This window comes from Ovis canadensis, chromosome 23 (assembly GCF_042477335.2).
Source record: "Ovis canadensis isolate MfBH-ARS-UI-01 breed Bighorn chromosome 23, ARS-UI_OviCan_v2, whole genome shotgun sequence".
In the NCBI taxonomy this organism is placed as follows: Eukaryota; Metazoa; Chordata; class Mammalia; order Artiodactyla; family Bovidae; genus Ovis; species Ovis canadensis.
In genome coordinates this window covers 39,364,156-39,383,836 of record NC_091267.1, presented here as the reverse complement: position 1 = coordinate 39,383,836, position 19,681 = coordinate 39,364,156, and the positions used below count along the sequence as shown (strand labels likewise).

Below are 19,681 nucleotides of genomic sequence, written 5' to 3'. Positions count from 1 at the left end.
TTTAGGATGCACAACCACGTGCTAAGAAAATTGTGGCACAAGGTGAGACACCACAGTGAGAAAAATCAATGGAAACAGTGCCATTGGGCAAGAGCTCTCCTGAGCCTTTATAACTTTTTTTTTGTATATTAATACTAAGGCAATCATGACCATGAACTAAAACTTGAGACAGGGGCTTCTTTGTGCCTGTAGGGTCTTCTGTGCGTTTGTGTGGCCTCTAGTGTATCTCCAGCACGTGGAACAGAACAGTGACCTTAAGATGGTAATGGTCATCATTCTCCTTGCTTGGTTTTGAAATTTCATATAGCTCAGGCAATATTTAAAGACAAGTAAACATGCAATAGACACTACAGTATGTGGGAAGAATTTGAAATGTGCCCCAAATGCCTGGTCTGGTCAGTGTCACAGATGATATAAATAAAAACTCAACCACATATTTAGACCAGGGTTAACCATTAAAGAGGGCTTCCCTCAGCTCAGTGGGTGAAGAATCTGCCTGCAATGCTGGAGACCAGAGTTCGATCCTGGGTCAGGAAGATCCCCGGAGAAGGGAATGGCAACCCACTCCAGTATTCTTGCCTGGAAAAATCCCATGGACAGAGGAGACTGGTGCGCTACAGCCCATGGGGTCGCAAAGAGTCGGACACAACTGAGCTACTAACACTTTCACTTTCACTTTAACCATTAAAGAGTAAAAACCTGGCTACACATCCAAGTCCAGAAGCGACCAGCCACTCCCACCTTAATAACGGCATTAGATGAAACAAACCTCAAATTAGGAAATGTTTCCTGGGAGGGAAATTCTCTGAAAGAGTGACAACAGAGTGAGACTGACTAGGGGTGAACTGGTGCTGTGTGAGCCTGGATCCTGCGCTGGAGCTTCAGCTACAGTTCCTATGAAGTCAAGGACTTCTCTGATTCTAGTTTGTATTTAGCGGTAGATGCAATAGTGATGAATATTGTATACTGGTGAGGTTGCAGGGTATCACGCTCATTTCTCCCTTTCCCACTGTGACTCTGACCTAATAAAGGAGAACCTACCAGGTGTACTTCTCTGACTGAAGCAAGTAACACCTGACACGGTTGTCATTACTAGTGGTAAATTATCTTCCAAAGAACCAGAGGACTGCATTTTCAGATTGTGTTTTTAGTGTTATTCCTTTATATTTCCAGCTCTTTGTTACACATTTTCTAAGTTAAAGGATTTGGGAGGAGCTGTGAGAAAAAGCCTGCAGTATAGTTATGCTTTGGGGAGATTATTTGAATGGGATCTAAAAAAATTGTTTTTAGAAAATGTAAAATGTTTAATGGGGGGAGCTAGAATGTTTCAGTAAATTAATACCATACTATTGGTTTTAACTAAGTTTCATACTTTTTAAAACAACCTTCTGCTGCTATTTTGAAGAGGTCAACTAGGAACTTTTAACAGAGTTGATGATATTGTGTTAACATGAGTGAAGTTGTACTAGATAAACCATTTTCTTATTCTATTCCACCCTCAAACTGAATTTTCTCACTAGCCTAAATTTTACATTCTTGATTTGTCATAAGCTCTTGGATTATCTATGCTCCAATTTATAAATAGTTTCCAAATTATATATTATGATATATTTTTATAACTTCAAAATTTTAGTAACATGCTATTTATGGTAAGTCATTTCTGTGAATTTGCTATATAATGTTACCTGGTTAAAAAAAAATCTCTGAATAGAATCAAAGCATTCTTAGAGGTAAATTTACTATTGTATGGTAGAGGCATTTTTTTTCTCTTTTCTAAATTCAGTGTTAATATGTGCTCACTAATGTGAAACTAGATATGACAAAAATCTTTTAAGGATTAGTCTTCCCCAATTACTTAATTTTCCAGAGTGTTATAAGATCAAAGAATAGTTATTGGACTTCCAACACTTGTCAAAGGGGGATTGTGAGTGAATTATTCTACCCAGAGCTATTTTGCTCTATGTTACAGCAAATGATATCAATATTTTCAAATCCACAATATACATCTTATATTGACTCTGTAGACTATGTAAAATTTTGATAGTCTTTAGCATGCCAAAATGCAGAGATGTAAATAAAATCATTCACAGGGAGTCTTTCTTTTATTTCTCTCATTTAGAGTTTCCATTAATAATGGGTAATCTTTCCAGAAATAAAGCATACTTGAGTATGCCTAGATCCAGGAGTTTGAAGAAATAAAAATAATTATTAATTAATTGCTAGTATTTGTCACTTTGATATGACATATCATACAGAAGTATTTTCTTAAGACTCCTGATATCTTCCAGAGGCATTTTTTAGATAATCTAACAAATGCCAGAGTAACTGTCTTTAATAACTATTGTTATTAAGATCCATTAGTTACATAAAATTATGGGAGATAAAAGAGAAAAATGGCAGTGTTAGTCATCAATCTTCCTAGGAAGATAATTTCAAAATAAAATTTTTTTTCAGGATTACACATTGATGTTCTAATTCTTTATCCCTAAATTTTAAAACAATCTTTTTAAGACAGCAACCATTCTAAGTCATTTAAAGGCATGTAATTTTTTTTAAATGATCAGCCTTTAGGAAGAATTTAATCCTTCTCTTTAGATGCTTTACTCTAATTCATATACCTTATATCATTCCATAGATATAAAGATATGAAAATATCTTTATAAATGAATAGTTATATTTCAAACCCATATTGCAAGCTGAGTCTCAGATCAGCTTGCTCCTAACAAAAGAGAAGGAAGAAAGAGTTATTTATATGTTATGTATATATAGTTTGAAAATAAAGTGTTTAATATTTACAAAACATCCTACTCTCCATTTTGAGCTAATTTTAACACTGAATTTCAAATACATCTGCTAGGTAGTATTAGCTTGCCTGATATAACCATATTTGCACTGAAAAATTTATAGAAAAAGTATCTATTAGGGGTCATTTATAGGCCTTCATCTGGACATCTGCTCTACATTTTTGTATAAAGTTTTTAGCCTCATAATCTTTATTCAATGTACTATTCTGACACAATTTTAATTATATAGCTTCAAAAATTACATATTCATTCTGGATGTTTTCAGTTGCTACATATACAATTCATTTCTAAGTTTATACCAATATTTGAATGTTAGTCAGGGTATAACATATATGACAGCCTTTGACTTTATCAGGAGTTTAAAGGTGTTTTAATCTTGGCTAAAACGGCCCCACTTTTTCAGAAAAACGTATGAAACCCAGAACAAACTTTTGAAGGAATTGCCACATTTCCTCATGCCTATTTAATCAATTCTAACTTTTGAGGGACTCCTGGTGTTTGTAAGACTTATTTCACATTGTATTAGAATACACGGGTCCATGAAAGAGAATTTGTCTTCCAGTTCTAAGTTATTCAAATCATGTTAGGATGAAAGCATAAGTGGATCAATCTATTCTCCATCAAATAATTTTAAAACAATGAATAAGCTATTGTTTAGTTGTCTACATTCCTCCATTTTGTTATATTTGAATTACTAAACACTTTATCATCAAACTGTACTTAGTCTAACTTATTTTTCTTTCGCTATTTTACAACTAGTTTTAAACTCTAATATTCATCTTGGGTGATGTTTATAACAAGGTGCTTTTCTTCCATTTTCAGTACAAATATTTTGGGATTGTTTGGGTCCTAATTCCTTGCATGGTCATCTGTTGGCTATTTTAAGTTGGTTTGTAATTTCTAAAGAGTTATGTTTACAGCAATAAAATGATTCATATGCCTTCATTATCTTTTCTGAATTGCAAGGTGGGGATGGGTTTCAACATATAAAGAATAACTAGGAGTTATCAAATCTAGTTATAATTTCCAGTCCATATAAGGGAAGAAATCATTTTATTTTCATGCTGTTAAAATTTTTTACTTTTGATTTCCTAATTCATTTCTTCTCATGTTTACTGAGGAACCCTCGCTCTAGAATGCTACTCAGTTATATCAGAACACAGCCTTAAGCAGCATCATGTAACTAAGTCAATGATCAATAATGCATTTTAAGCTTTTATTTGATATTTTAAGCATCTTTATGTTTTCACCTTTTTCTTTCATACTCTGATTTTTTTGTTACAGCATTTTATATCTTTTAAGTAGATTTTCTTATTTACTTTTAAAATCATGCCTTTATTATCATATCATCATCTTTATTGAGGTACATCTCCTTTTTGCTTTCCAATGCCACTTTCAAAACATTATCATCTTCATCATTATCATCTTCCCCTTTTCAGACATATGGGATCTGCTTATCTCTCCCTCCCTCTCTTCTTCTTATGCTAATTTACTGACCTCTTTATAACATTACCACTTTTACTAAAGACTCTTGTACTCTGGCCCTCTGTCTTCTGTGGCTTCTCCAACTCCATGGATGAAGCATTCGGTACCCCACATTCTCAGCTCCTACACCTCCACTCCCCCAGCTTCCTCAGTCACTTGCTTCCTCATCATAACCCAGCATGGCAGGACCTCAAATGCCTCTCTTTCAATTTCTCCTTATCCTCCCAGCTCACTTGCTGACAAATTCCAATTGTTGCAATTCCTCCACTTCATTACTCTTTGGACTCCCACCACTTTCTCCGCATCTGTCAGCTTCACTTCCCTCCTGGTCTGTCTAGGCACAGGGGACAACAGGCACAGGCCGAGGGGACAACAAAGTTGCAAGCATTCTGAGGTAGGCATGTGGCTTGGGGGATTCAAGGAAGAAGAAGAGACCTACATGTGGAGTGAAAGAAGGAAAGCAATGAGAAATGAAATCTGAGAGGTACCAGGGGTGGGATGTACCAGGGGTGGGATGGAGTTTGACCTCACAGGTCATTGTAAGAATTCTGACTTCCTCAGTGACATGGAGAGCCACTGGAAAGCCTGGACAGAGGAGTACTCTGATCAGGCTTGTATTTTTAAAAGATCACCTGTTGCCAGCTCTTCCATGTGTACATGTGTGCTAAGTTGCTTCAGTTTTGCCCACTCTTTGTGACACCATGGAGTCCTAGTACCTGGTTTGACCATACAATTTGGTAGAAAAACAAGTGACAAAAATAAACCAAAAGCCCTAAACAGTTTAACAGCAACATGCAAAAAGAAACTGGAAAGCACTGAGCAGTAATTTAAAATCCCACTATAAAGTATCTTGAAAGAACTCAAGTATAATAAATATAAAAGGAGAATACTGGCCAAAAATTTTGAACAGATGCCAGTTTCTTAGCATGGACTTGGTGACTGAGTTCAAATAATACAAACTCCAGCTGACTCTGGGAGGCTAACTTTTTCTAGTTTTACAAACCAAGCTTAATTATGCCAGACTTGGGATATCCCAGTCTGCTCTGCGCCTGTGTCCTAGCCATCCTTATGTAAAGCCTAGGGACGAAATCCCCTGCCTCTAGAGCTTTCCTGCAACTGCTCAAAATCTCAGGCTATAATTCTTATCAAAGTTCCTATCTGGGACTGTCCTGTGGTCCAGTGGTTAAGGATCTGCCTACTAATGCAGGGGATATGGGTTCAATCCCTGGTCCAAGAAGATCCCACATGCCATGGTGCAACTAAGCCAGAGAGCCACAACTACTGAAGCCCACGCACCTAGAGCTCACACTCCACAGCAACAGAAGGCACTGCCACGAGAGGCCCGAACACCGCAACTAGAGAAAGCCCGTAGCAACAAAGATCCAGAACAGTCATAAACACATAAATAAATAAAAGTTCCTATCCGGTGGGACCCAGAATGGAATTGGTCACATTTTTCAAAGGAAAACACTTTGCTGCATTCAAATTAATAGATATCTCTTTCCAAACATATGCCTGTTTTCTGCTTGATAAATTACTCCTCCAGGCTTCTTGGTTTATTTTAATCACATTTTCAATTGGTTTCACCCAGAAGTAGACCTTAAGATAGGATGTGAGGGTAATCTGTAGGGAAAGGATGGAGAGGAGGAACCACAGGTAGTAAATGGTGAGATGAAAGAGAGGAGGGAAAGCAGGCAATAAAAGCTAGGAATCATCATGGACAACTGAAGCTCAGCATGTCTGGGAAGGGAAAATCCCTCCTGGGGAAAACCCTGGGAGCTGGCGTGGTACTTGCACCATAAAGATAAACTATCCTAGGAATGAGGGCAATATATGCAGAGGGTACTGAGGGATCTGTCACAAACACTGGTACCCTCTATAGAGCACTCTCTGATAAAATATGTGACACAAAACCTCAGAATTTTCTAATTTGACAGGCCTTTCTTGAACATTCCACTGTAAATAAGAATGATCATGAGTTAATATAGCAACAGAGTGGATAATAAAATCCAATGAAGTAAAATAGGAAAGTCTTCAGGTCCCCCTTGTCATTAACTTGTACCTTTATGATATTATATCATTTATATTAATTAGATGCTTGTCCCTGTAAAGTGTATAGACATATAATCATTCTCTTATAATACATGACTTAGCTTTACTGTTACCCATTTAGGAGTGACCTTGATAGATAATCGGTTTTGATGTCTACTCACTGTCAAAAACAAGGGCTATGAGTCATTTAAATTCATCATTTTCTGTGTATGTAGTCCCAACACTCAAACAACTTATTTCTAAAGACAACATGATCATTTACTCTATTTTGAAGATATATTCTTGCACTTAGCTTATTGAAAAATGTACATTGAAATTTCTATTGTCATTATTTGAATATGGAAGCAATTAAATAATAAGCCTTGAATTAATGTGTGATGCAGAGAGGTCAGCATAGTGACAAGCAGAAACTCAATAATTATTTTCTAGATACATGAATAAATGCAATTCATTCACACTTCAGTTTTTCTAAAACCCATTCTCGCCTTGACAGTCTGTATGAGAACTGAGCCCCTAGATTACATCACAGAGCATGTCAAATTCCACTGTTCTCACCAGAAATTCTCTTTTGAAATTATTCTTTGGCATGATGATGTCTTGCGAGGAACAATATAATTCATTAGATTGTAAAATGTACCTTTCCTTAAAATGTCTTAAATACATTTGGGGAAAAATTAGATATATAAAAATTTAGACCTTACTAGCAGGTGGTTAAAATTAAGTGGTTAATGAAAGAAAAATAGTTTATTTCCAAATATAACTATTTTTCAAATATCTGAAAAATGAGTCCAAAAAACTGCAATGAGAATGTTGCTTTCTTCATATGACAAAGATCATGATGGTAATAGAGAAGTGCTCTGAGAATCCTGTATCAGTGATCATCTGACAGGTGAAATCAAATATATGTAGACATTCATACCTTTTCATATGCTGTTCTCTGGGAGAAAAAATAAAGGTATTTCTTTCACATGGGAAGAATATTTTACTAGATACCCCTGCTGCTTAGGTGAAGAGCATGTCAAAATATCTATCCATCTTTGCTCTCTGCTAAGTCACTTCAGTCGTGTCCGACTCTGTGCAACCCCATAGACAGCAGCCCACCAGGCTCCCCCATCCCTGGGATTCTCCAGGCAAGAACACTGGAGTGGGTTGCCATTTCCTTCTCCAATGCATGAAAGTGAAAAGTGAAAGTGAAGTCGCTCAGTTGTATCCGACTCTTAGCAACCCCATGGACTGCAGCCTACAAGGCTCCTCCATCCATGGGATTTTCCAGGCAAGAGTACTGAGAGTGGGGTGCCACTGCCTTCTCCGTTGCTCTCTATTAATGATCAATAAACAATTTTGTGGTTGGTAACTTAAATGCTAGGACAAGTAGAGGGCACCTGGAGAGAGAAAATTAACTTTACAGTTTTCCTACCAAGGCAAAAATCCCCCCACTACAAACTCATAAGTTAATATTCTACTTTATAGATTGTCTTCTATAAACATGATTATTGAACATCTATCACCAGGAAAACTGATCTGTTTTCAATATAAAGACAAAAATAAATGTGACCCTAGAAAACACAGATGTAAACTGCAATGGAGAACTCAGGCCAAGTTAGGTAATTTATAGGTCCTATTTGAGTAACTATCTGGCTGGACTTCTCTTTGCAATACTCATTATTAACAACCTAAAAGCTCTCCGTCTAAAACATTATTATTCACAAAGTAAGAATAATAAGCCATATTTTTAAGACATATAATGAATTTCTAAAATTATTAAAACCAAGATGAGGATTAAAAACTAACTATATAGAACAAAATTTTAAACACATACAAAATTGTTAGAAATTAATGTGTTATAACCTAGAGTAGAAAACAATAATAAAATCACATTTAATATGTAACACTAAAAACTGAATACTAGTTTACAGAAAAAAGTGTATATCTACACCTAATGCCAAAAGTTTTAATAAATGTCAAATCTATTAAAGATATATACACTCTATAAATCATGAAAGAAAGAATAACACTCAAAGAGAATGCACTGAGTGCTAGTTTTTCTATAAAAATATATCTAATTTAATGTCCTAAAATCTACAAGGGAAAAAAATAGGTAAGGAATCTGCTATTTACAGTGATAAATTAACTCACTCATGGAAAAAAACCCAGTTTATAAAATTTCTGGAATTGAAAAAAAAAATTTCTGGAATTTGAACCATATGTAAATTTTTACCCATTTCAATATGCCACACTGGCATAGCACATTGACCTTAACTGTAAATAGGTAATTCTATAAGCATGACAAATAAGATGCTATAATTAGAGATAAAGTATGTGAAATAAATAAAAGTATATTTTAACTTCTAACAGTAAAAACTAACAAATGTGATAAAAGTGAACACAATGAAGATTTCCATTTAATGATAGTTGAGTCAAGATATTTTTATGCTACTCAACTCTATGAAATGAGGTAATAGTTGAAAATAACAATCTACCTTCAAAAGCCTACATACACACACGCAACATCCACTAAGTACACTGAAACGTGGGCCAAAACTAGGAAGTTCCAGCTTTGAGACAGTAGATATTCCTCTAGATCTCTTGTGAAGATTTCTCTAAAAACAAATGACACAGCCTTTCAAGATTTAGTGATGTAGGCAGGCTAAAGAATCATGAGAGAGCATTTTTAGGAAACCCATTCCATATCACTGGTTGGTAGATGAGTCCAAGCTGAAAGGCAGACTCCTTAAAGATGTCCTCTGTACTTTCTGACTCCATAGAAATGAGGAAGGCAGCAAGAGAACACTACAGCACATTCAAGGTAACCCAGAGACTTATCCAGCTAAACTTCATGAGAAAACTTCTTAAACAGCAGCAATAGGGAACTAAGAGATAGCAGGGTTCTTTATAACTGCCTATTCAGTGTAAAAATATAATCATTTTCAATTTCAAAATTAAAACACACCCAAGAGAAACTCAAAAGAGAAAAAAATAGCTGAAAATAATTACAACACATATGACAGAGGTTAATTTCCCTTACATGTGAAGAGTGTTTATAAATCCATAATTAAGACCTCAAACAGGAAAAAGGAAGCAAACTTTTCACAGAAAAAGAAACACTAAAAGCCAATAGCACTTCCCTCCCATGAAGAGGTGCTCATCTTACCATATTAGAAAAATGTCCATGTTTTTCTGCTGCCATTTTGGATTATCCATGGGTCCTGGTTAATTACCCTGGTTCAGTGACTCTTAATTTCAGCCTGCAACTCCAGAATTACCTAGAAAGTTTGTTAAGAATAAATGATTCTAGGTTTCACCTCCAGAGATTCTGATTCAGTAAATCTGGGGTCCAGAAACCTGCATTTGTTTTGTATATGGACCAAATGATTTTGATGCAAGTAGTCCAAGAAATATATATATATATAAGCACTGCCTAGCTTTTGACTTTCCTGTATCTGGATTTCTTCCAAAACAACCTGAGCCCAGATCACATTCAGAGTCTGCTTGGTGCTTAACTAACAGCATCAAAGGTAAACTACATACACATTACAACTTTGCCAAAGAGGGGCACAGCCAGTGCCATCAAAGTAGCCAGAGTGACATATAAGTACTGACCACATTGTGGAACAGCTGCCACTGCTCTAATGACCAGGAGTCGGGGGGTGAAGTACAATGACATCTGTGGGGAGAAGTATGCAGTAAGTATATGTCTCCTGCATTGGCAGGTGGGTTCTTTACCACCACTGCCACCTGGGAAGCCCATGCAACAAGCATGTAAGTAATAATTAACACAGAGCTAGAAGCCACGCTGTTCTTTCTGCCCTTGTTTGGAATACATCCCACACCAAGGACATGAAGTCACAGAGAACCGACAAGGCACTTCTGTCTGTGGGCAAGTATGATTTTAGGGTGTAAACTAACATCATCCTTATGGTACCAACGTAACTCTTTAGGAAGCTGATGTTTAACTCTGTGATTTTGAACACCCACTAAATAACCTGGTTTGCCAGCACCCTGGTTGTCATACATAAACTGGTTTTAATGAGGAGACAGGTTTTTGTCTTCAATGCCATTATCTCAAAGTGAACAGACATGTATTCATAGTAACTGCTCTAGGTCAAAACCAAAACAGCTTTGTTTACCTTTTGCCCATCCCCCTAGGCCCATGCTAATGAAAACCCTTTTGCTTAAGTCAACTCTAGAACCTACTTGTCTCCAGCATTTGACATAGTTTGGGACCATAAATACTTTTAAATTTTCCTTTCCTTTAAAACCGGTTTTCAAGAAATTAAGCTGCCCTTAGATACTTAAATCACATCCACCAGTTATCCTAAACTATAATTTCATGTAATACTTTGCCCTAACATTATTTTCATAGTATCTTTGCCTGTAGAGATGTCTTTCTTTTTTTTCTAAAAAGAATTTGTACTGGAATGTACTGAATTGGCTGTCCTCTGTGGCATTCTTTTTAAAAATCGTATTAAAGTGCTCTCTATGTGTTAGGAGGGTATGACGTTTGGGATGAAAATATGCTATGACTTTGGAAGCAGGAAGAGACAATATTATAGAAGCACAAGAACTGTAATTAAATATCAAAAGCATCCCTGAAATTCAATGTACACTTTCATGTGAGGAAATGAAATACTACTGGTTTGATTTCAAACATAAATAGTAGGGCACGCTTAACTTGAAAATTTCCATTTACAGAGTTAGGTGGTAAACTCAATAGTTTTTGGTCAACTCTACAACATAGAAAGGCTGATTCATGTTGATATATGGCAGAAACCAACACAATATTTTAATAAATTAACCTCCAATTACAAGTACATTTAAATTTTAAAAAAAAACTGACTATGGCCAAAGTTGCACACATTGGTAAATATACCAAAAAAATGTATTCACTTATACACATTAAATGACTAAATTTTTCAGTATGTGGATTATACCTCAATAAACCTCTCATTTAAAAAGAAAGGTAACATTCAGCCGTCAACTCTTTTCTATTTTGCCTTCACATATCTACCATTACTGAAAAGTGGCTTAAAAGTGTTGGTCACTCAGTCGTCCAACTCTTTGCAATTCCATGGACTGTAGCCCACCAGCTCCTCTGTCCATGGGGTTTCCCAGGCAAAGTACTGGAGTGTGTAGCTTTCTCTTCTCCAGGGGATCTTCCCAACCCAGGGATGCCACCCGCGTCTCCTGCATTGCAGACAGATTCGTTACCGTCTGAGCCACAATGTAGTCCTTATTTCTATTGCTTATTGTTTCTTTTCTTTGAAATTCACCCTATGAATAGCAATTCAGATAGAAAATTCTGTATTTCAGAAGAAATCAATCAACAATGTTATAAACAAAAGAAGGAAATCCTTGTAAAATATCTCCATACTTTTTTCTCCAAGGGAAAAGCATAATTTTCTCCTTGTGAAAAACAAAAACTCATAGGGATCTAAACTTGTTTCATTAATTTGCTTAGGCAAATTAAATTATTATGATTCAATATTAACTAAAATAAAACAAAATAAATTCCTTTAACTGGCTAAACAATGGTCAGTTTTCGTATGATGATCTTAGTATAATACACCATTAGAGGTTACCTCAGAGCCTGCTTGGAAGTTTTTATAGAAATAAAACCATCATGATAGTCACTGACTTCTCCCTGATCCTTTAGTTCCTTCTTAAACTCGGACTGACCCAGCATTCAGAACCATAAATCCCTGCTGGCCTCTCCCATTCGCTACTGTTCTGTAGTGACTCTCACTGCAATCCAAGATCTCCCACATTTATTCCTGCCTCTTGGTCCAGAGCATGGTACTGGAAGCAGTGAAGCTCCCATAACTCTCTACCATCCTCTCATATTCTCCTTTTGATGTGGACACCAAAAAAGAACTGGTATATGGGCCATGATAAACTGGTGGAACATAGAAAGAAGGTGTCAGTCATATATTTTTTAAGCCTGAAATTCCATTTATTTGAGACACTTTATTTTCTTCTCCTGTGTTTTCACAATTCAAATTCAAGCAATATTGCACATTACGTTTCCACAAGACACAAACCATCTCCAGAGCTGTTGGTGGTATGTTTCTAGGGGTGGAAATAATGCCACAGTTAGCCGAGGAATAACCCCACTCACTGACACAGCGCAAATTCTCATTGTCCTTCTTTATTCCAAGCTAAGTCAAATCCTTCATACAAAAATTAAAACAAGGTCATAGTGTAATTATAGCCAATGAAAAGGTCTCTGGGAAGCCGGATTGGAGAGAACCATCTCTTACCACCCTTTCTCTTAGAAATAATCTCAAGCAACAGCATCATTTGCACCTTTGATATTCAGAAAAACAAAGGGGAAAATGCTGTGCATTCCAAAAGCCCCAAGCTCACTAGCACCATTGAGAGAGGATATATCTCAAAGAGTAAAAAATAATTTAATGCTGTTCTGACGTAGCTATAAAAGAAAACTTTTCTATGGTAGATACAATTGTCACATTTCAAACCTCTGGACAAAAATTTATGCAAATGAAGAAGGATGAAAGCTCAGTTGGATATAAAAACGTTACAAGAGAATGCTTTGAATGCTTATTTACTCAAGCATCAGTTCAGTTCAGTTCAGTCGCTCAGTCGTGTCCAACTCTTTGTGACCCCATGAATCACAGCACTCCAGGCCTCCCTGTCCATCACCAACTCTCGGAGTTCACTCAAACTCACGTCCATCGAGTCGGTGATGCCATCCAGCCATCTCATCCTCTGTCGTCCCCTTCTCCTCCTGCCCCCAGGTTTCCATAATTCTTGGTTTAAAGACTAATCTAGCATACAATTAAACAGTTGGTTAATATCCACCCCATGAAGGTATGTGCATTAGTCTTGTACATTCTGAAGAGCCACTCAAAGATGTATTTTAAAACACAATCCACACGCCTGCTTTATCAGGTCATCTTCTATATTCTTGAATTAGGCAGATATAGGTTGTTCAGTGGTAGAATTCTCACCTGTCACACAGGAGGTCCGGGTTCATTTTCTGGCCTATGCAGCCACAGTGTCCCCTGTTTAGGGGCTTTCCTGGTGGCTCAGATAGTAAAGAATCTGCCCGCAATGCAGCAGACCTGAGTTTGATCCCTGGGTCAGGAAGATCCCCTGGAGAAGGGCATGGCAACCCACTCCAGTATTTTTGCCTGAGAATCCCATGGACAGAGGAGCCTGGTGGGCTGCAGTCCACGGGGTCGCAAAGAGTCAGGTATGACCAAGCAACCAACACACCCAGATACATAGGTTAGCCAAGGCAGATACATCCAAATACTGTCTCTTTGTAACAATTCATTTTTTAACGTTGCTTAAGTATAATTTCCTGCTCTCTGTCCCACCAATACCTTTAACATATCACTCATTTCTCTTCACTTTAGAATACTATGCCAGCCCTCCAACTGCCTAGATTCTATCCTGTGCTTCCAAAAATGCTAAACTAAGGTTCTCAAAAGACTAAGTGTTATTTGGAATACATTCCATGAGTAGGGATTGCTTCTGCATTGTTTCTGAAGACAAGACACAGTCTCCTTTTGAAATTCTCCAACAACACCTACTAGCAATTAGAGAACATTTAACATTTTCTTTTTATGTTTGTGAAAGTTGATGCCAGCTAGCAGTTTTTTTTTCATGAGAAAACTATACCTATTCTAAACCCAGACAAACAAAGGAGAAGAAAGAAATGAAAAAGGGAAAATGATTTTCAGAAATAACCAGATGTTGCTCTGCTCTTTTCCCCTTCAGTTCTTAGATTTCCAATTTCGGCTTCTCGATACATCTTTATGAGGACTTAACAGGTGCTCCTCAGCCATGTTATATACTTTTTTATCAGCAGAAATGCCATGAGGGATAAACACACTCTGTACTGTGGTTACCTTAGAACAATTTAATTAATGTTATACCACACTGGTTTGACTGTATACTAAGAAGATGCTAAAACGTGCAAACAAATATTCTAGTGAACTCAAGCGTTTCTTTGTCTTAACTTTATTTTTAGAAGATCTTTAAAATTGAAGAATGCACCTCAACAACAGGACTTCTTTAGGAGCGAGGGAAGAATCACTAGAATTAAGACATGAGAATTCCATTATTCTGTCTGTTTCCCTACTTAGGCCTGGTACCTTTTCACAATGTCCTGTGCTCAAAGTGTCAGTCCTTGAAGTTGACTCTGTAGTGAACATGTGCGTGTGTATATGTACGTGTGTGAGTATATGTAATTTTGCTTTTACAATGTTGGCAGTAAGAAGAAGCCTACTAATTTCATTCAGCATGATGACAGGCCCTAGCATTTTAATTATTTTTCATGTTGTGAGTAATTTATTATTCATTGGGTATCTTCCCTGTAAATCTTGTCCGCACTCTGTAGGGTTTTTCTTTGGTGCCCAACAAAGGGTTTCATTGCAATAAGAATCAAGGTGTGTCTATGCTGTTACCCAGAACCCAGGCAATGCCCGTCCTTCAGGCCAGCCCAGGAGTTTGGGGTGGGGAAACAGAGTCATTATAGAACATCTTCATCCCTTGGCCCAGAGAGCAGCAGAGTCATCACCCAGGCCCTCCTCGAAGGGCATTTCAAAGCACATTTTCCAGAGCCGAATTCAGGACGAGGACCAGGCTCAAATCAAATCTCACTGCCCGTGCAAGAGAGACCCAGAGGAATGGACTGGCTCCTTTTCAGGAACATTTGCCTTCTGATCATTTTAACAGTAAGTAGAATCTAAAGGCCTGGGAAAGAAGTACAGACCCGAGGCCTTGCCTCCTGGGTCAGCCCTTGGACTTTCTACCTGGGATTTGCTCCATTTTTAAACGTTTTCCTGCCAAGAGAGTTCTATGAGTCTAGCCTCTGGGACTTCAAAGGACTCTCCATGCTGGATAAATGCCATAGAGAAGCAGGGTGAGAATCTGGTTGAATTAGACCTAAATGACATCAGAGACAGACTCTAATTCAGATTAACTTCTGGAATGTTTTTATAATTTATAATCAGAAATGCAATTATTTTTCTATTTTCTTTTACTTAGACTTAAATCAGACTGATTGCTGTCAAAATTCTCAATGCAAATGGGTTCTAGGGAAGTAAAGTCGATCAACCCCATTTCTTTTAAACAGTTATTTCCCTGAGAGTTTGTTTCAATGTGGAAGAATGTTAACTATGCCTGCAATTACTTATAAAATATTTAAGTCATAGGAATTTTTTCCTCAGAAATGACTAAAGAAAAATGAATGCCATGAAGAGAAACCCTTTCTGGAATTATTAAGGCATTCCTACAGTCCAAGAAGGGAACAATTACAAGACCTATTTTTTCAGTGTAAACATGGCATTTTGGATATTATATTACTTTCCTCCAACCCTCATAACGCATAGTGAGTATTCCAGCCTTCAAAGAGACTGTTGCTGTTGTTGTGTAGTCGCTAAGTCCTGTCTGACTCTTCTGCAACCCTATGGATCGTAGCCCGCCAGGCTCCTCTGTCCATGGGATTTCCTAGGCAAGCATACTGGAGTGTGTTGCCATTTCCTTCTCCAGGGGATCTTCCCAACTCAGGGATGGAACCCGCATCTCCTGCATTGGCAGGTATATTCCTTATCACTGAACCACTAAGGAGGCCCATTAGAAAGAGATTAGGCAGCTCCTAATACCAGATCCTTAGAGGAACAAAGATCAGGTTAGTTAATTCACCAAACAACTGTCAATTCAACTAGAAAAGTCTATTTGAGAATAAAATAAGTCAGATTAGACTTAAATCTATTATTGGTCAAGTGACAGAACAATTCGGTCAAAACAGCTAAAATATAAGTGGAAAGAGAAGAGAATTGTTGGAAATTGTAGGGGTTTTGTTCCCAAGCAAATAAAGCCAAATACCTATAGCTGGCTGCACCTCAGTCTCCCAGGAATGTCAGCAGTGGTGCCGCAACGTAAGCTTGGTAAATGATTTCCACCCTATTCTCAGGCAGTGGTGTTATATGAGACTCATGTGAATGTCAGCTCAAAAGGGCAGAAAGGAGCCAAGCGGGGAAGATAAGGAATCGTTGTACAGTTGGTCTGGCAGGCACTGTCCTTCCGCAGTTCACGTTTCCATGAACTTCAAAAGTGGTGCAGGAGCCCGACGCTGCCAAAGGGCACACAGTCCAAGCTTGGAAGGGAACACCAGTAGAACATTCCATTCTCTGAGCTTGGAAGACAGAGTACAAAATGACAATTTTTGAAAAATATGTGTAAACTGAAAAACTCCAAATAGAATTGCAATGCCCTGCTGTAATGATCACTGTTCATTTATTCCGCTAAAGGAAGAGGGAACATTCTGACTTTATCTTTAACAGAAATCAAGAATCATCAGTATGACCCACTTCTGTGGGTTAACTGCATATTTTGACTCAGAAAAACTTTTTGTTTCTGTAAGAAAAACTGATCACATGTATCAAGAGTTTAAAGGTGACTTTTGAGCACTAAATTTTGCCTCCTATTCCTCTATACACAGCATGTTTTATGACAATATTATTAACTGAAGAGTTCATCTTTCTTCTCTTGATCTTGAAAGAGTATTATATTCCAGATTCTCGGGATCTCTTTTTGGTAGTATTGATTTATTAATCAATCCTTAGTAATTTGGGAGTTTTTGATACTAAATTTCTCCCAGCATGCCTGCGTGCTAAGTCACTTCAGTTATGTCCGACTCTTTGCAACCCTATGGACAGTAGCCCACCATGCTCCTCTGTCCATGGGATTCTGCAGGCAAGAATACTGAAGTGGGTTTCCATGCCCTCCTTCAGGGGATCTTTCTGACCCAGGGATCAAACTCGCATCTTCTGTGGCTCCTGCACTACAGGTGGATTCTTTACTGTTGAGCCACGAGGGACACCCAAATTTCTCTCTACTCCCCACTAAAGTATTTGTGTTTTACATTTCTTAATAATGGTGATAGACTTAAAGACTTGCATTTCTAATAGATCCCTTAACGTATCAATTAATAACTTTTGGAATTGGGAAGTAGAAACTTCTAGCATGTTTCAACATTGGAATAAATTCAAGAAATGTTAAAGGACAATCAATACAATATTATAGATGCTGTGGAAAACAGGCATGCCTACTTGTCTTTCAGGCTTCCCAGTGGCCACTGAGCAAGCAAAATGAAAGTGTTAGTCACTCATTCATTTCCGACTCTTTGCAACCCCATGAATTGTATTCAGACTCTTTGCCATCTGAACCACCAGGGAGCCCCAATGGTAAAGAATACACTTGCGATGCAAGAGACTTGGGTTTGATCGCTGGGTCAGGAAGATTCCTTGGAGGAGGAAATGGTACCTCATTCCAGTATTCTTGCCTGGGATATCCCATGAACAGAGGAGCCTGGAGGGTTACAGTCCATGGGGTCACAAAGAGTCAGACATGACTTAGTGACTAAACAACAACAAATTATCTTTCATTTCCTGAACCTGAACTCTGACCTTTTTTCATGAACTAAATCAAAGGCTCTCTGGAGCATCACTGCAGCTTACACTAACGAGGGTGTGGCAGCCTCTCAGAGACGGTCCTCTGTGTCATCTACCACAAAAAGTACTTTAAGCAAGATTTTGACTGACTTAACCTATAAAAGGTACCCCCAAACTCTACAATACAAGAGGGTGTTTCATTATACCACAGGAGTCCTTTGGCATCTTCTTTTTAAGGATTCTGCTCATCATGCACTTCTATAAAACAAACCAGGGTGGGACGGTGCAGTCAACATTGAACTGAGACTCAGAAGCCCCAAGGTTGAGTCACAGCTTCCCCTTAAAGGGGCTGCGTGCTTTTGGCCAAGGCACCCAGCCTCGCAAGGCCTCACTGTGCCCCACATCTGGACACACAGTTAGACATGATGTCACCAAGTTTCTTCCAGTGCAGAAACTCTGCAAATCATAACTGGCTCCTGAATATTATTTTCATAACTTTGGTTGTAGAATCCAAAGCTAGAAGTCATGCTATGAATTACATGGTTTTTTTTTATTTTGAATTATATGTTTTATTGGACTTCTCTATAGCTCAGATGGTAAAGAATCTGCCTGCAACGCAGGAGGCCTGGGTTCAATCCCTGGATCAGGAAGAACCTCTGGAGAAGGAAATGGCAACCCACTCCAGTATTCTTGCCTGGAGAAACCCATGGACAGAGGAGCCTGGTGAGTTACAGTCCCTGGGGTCACAAAGAGTCAGACACAACTGAGCAAGTAACACTACTACTATAGGTTTTATTAGGAAGGAATCACCTTAAAGCAGGGCAGTTATTAGCTGTGAGAGGATATATTTTACCAAGTTGATAAAATCATTAAAAACACGCACATAGCTTTTATCAGATAAGAATTTTCATACACCTATGGTGATCATTTGTGCTATATATAAAATGTAAACATTACAATAAAATATTCTGGTTCTTCGAAAGTACCAGAAAGGTTGGTGGCAAAGCATATAGATACTATCTCACTGTAAGCTGAAAACAAGCATCAAGATTTTAAAACGTATTTAGAATTAACTTATCAATCTCTCACTTAAAACAATGCTATTCTGATATGTGGAACAGAATTTTGTTTTTATTTATATAATTGACAGGAAAATTTCTAGAAGTATAAGCAAGAAGGGAAAAAAAAACCATTATCTGATTTGGTTTTTTTACTTGTATTAAACAGAATACCCTCAGTTCAGTTCAGTTCAGTCACTCAGTCGTGTCCAACTCTTTGCAACCCCATGAATCGCAGCACGCCAGGCCTCTCTGTCCATCACCAACTCCCAGAGTTCACTCAGACTCACGTCCATCGAGTCTGTGATGCCATCCAGCCATCTCATCCTCGGTCGTCCCCTTCTTCTCCTGCCCCCAATCCCTCCCAGCATCAGTCTTTTCCCTAGACAGCCTTAAATGACTGGTATAAGTACTGCTTGTTATAGAGCATTAAAAAATGTCTTCATCACACCAAAGGTTATATAGAAGCAACCCTCATCTTTATTATTTTTTGTTAATATAAATGGCTAAGAAATTATACATTTTAACCGCCCCCCAGTGGGAAAAAATGTATTTTTGCCTTCAAATACCTGCAGACTTCATGATAAACTAAAAAAATAAATGTTCCATTCTATGATATATCAGAGCTTCCCTAGTGGTTCAGTGGTAAAGAATCCGCCTGCAAGGCAGGAGACACGGGTTCTACCCCTGGGTTGGGAAGATTCCCTATAGAAGGGAATGGTAACCCACTCCAGCATTCTTGCCTGAGAAATCCCACGAACAGAGGAGCCTAGCAGACTACAGTCCACAGGGTCGCAAAGAGTCGGACATGACTAACTGACTAAACAACAACAAGATATATCTCTATTACCCTAGCATG

General features: G+C 37.9%; 1 protein-coding gene across 1 annotated transcript in view; it reads left to right on the top strand.

Annotated features, from left to right (window-relative positions):
- The first annotated feature begins 5,539 nt into the window (after positions 1 to 5,539).
- DSG4 (desmoglein 4) overlaps positions 5,540 to 19,681 on the top strand; it is a 49,256-nt gene continuing 35,114 nt past the window's right edge. Inside the window, exon 1 of the mRNA XM_069568299.1 lies at positions 5,540 to 5,657. Within this exon, the coding sequence (XP_069424400.1) occupies positions 5,540 to 5,657 (118 nt within the window). The remainder of the gene's footprint in view (positions 5,658 to 19,681) is intronic.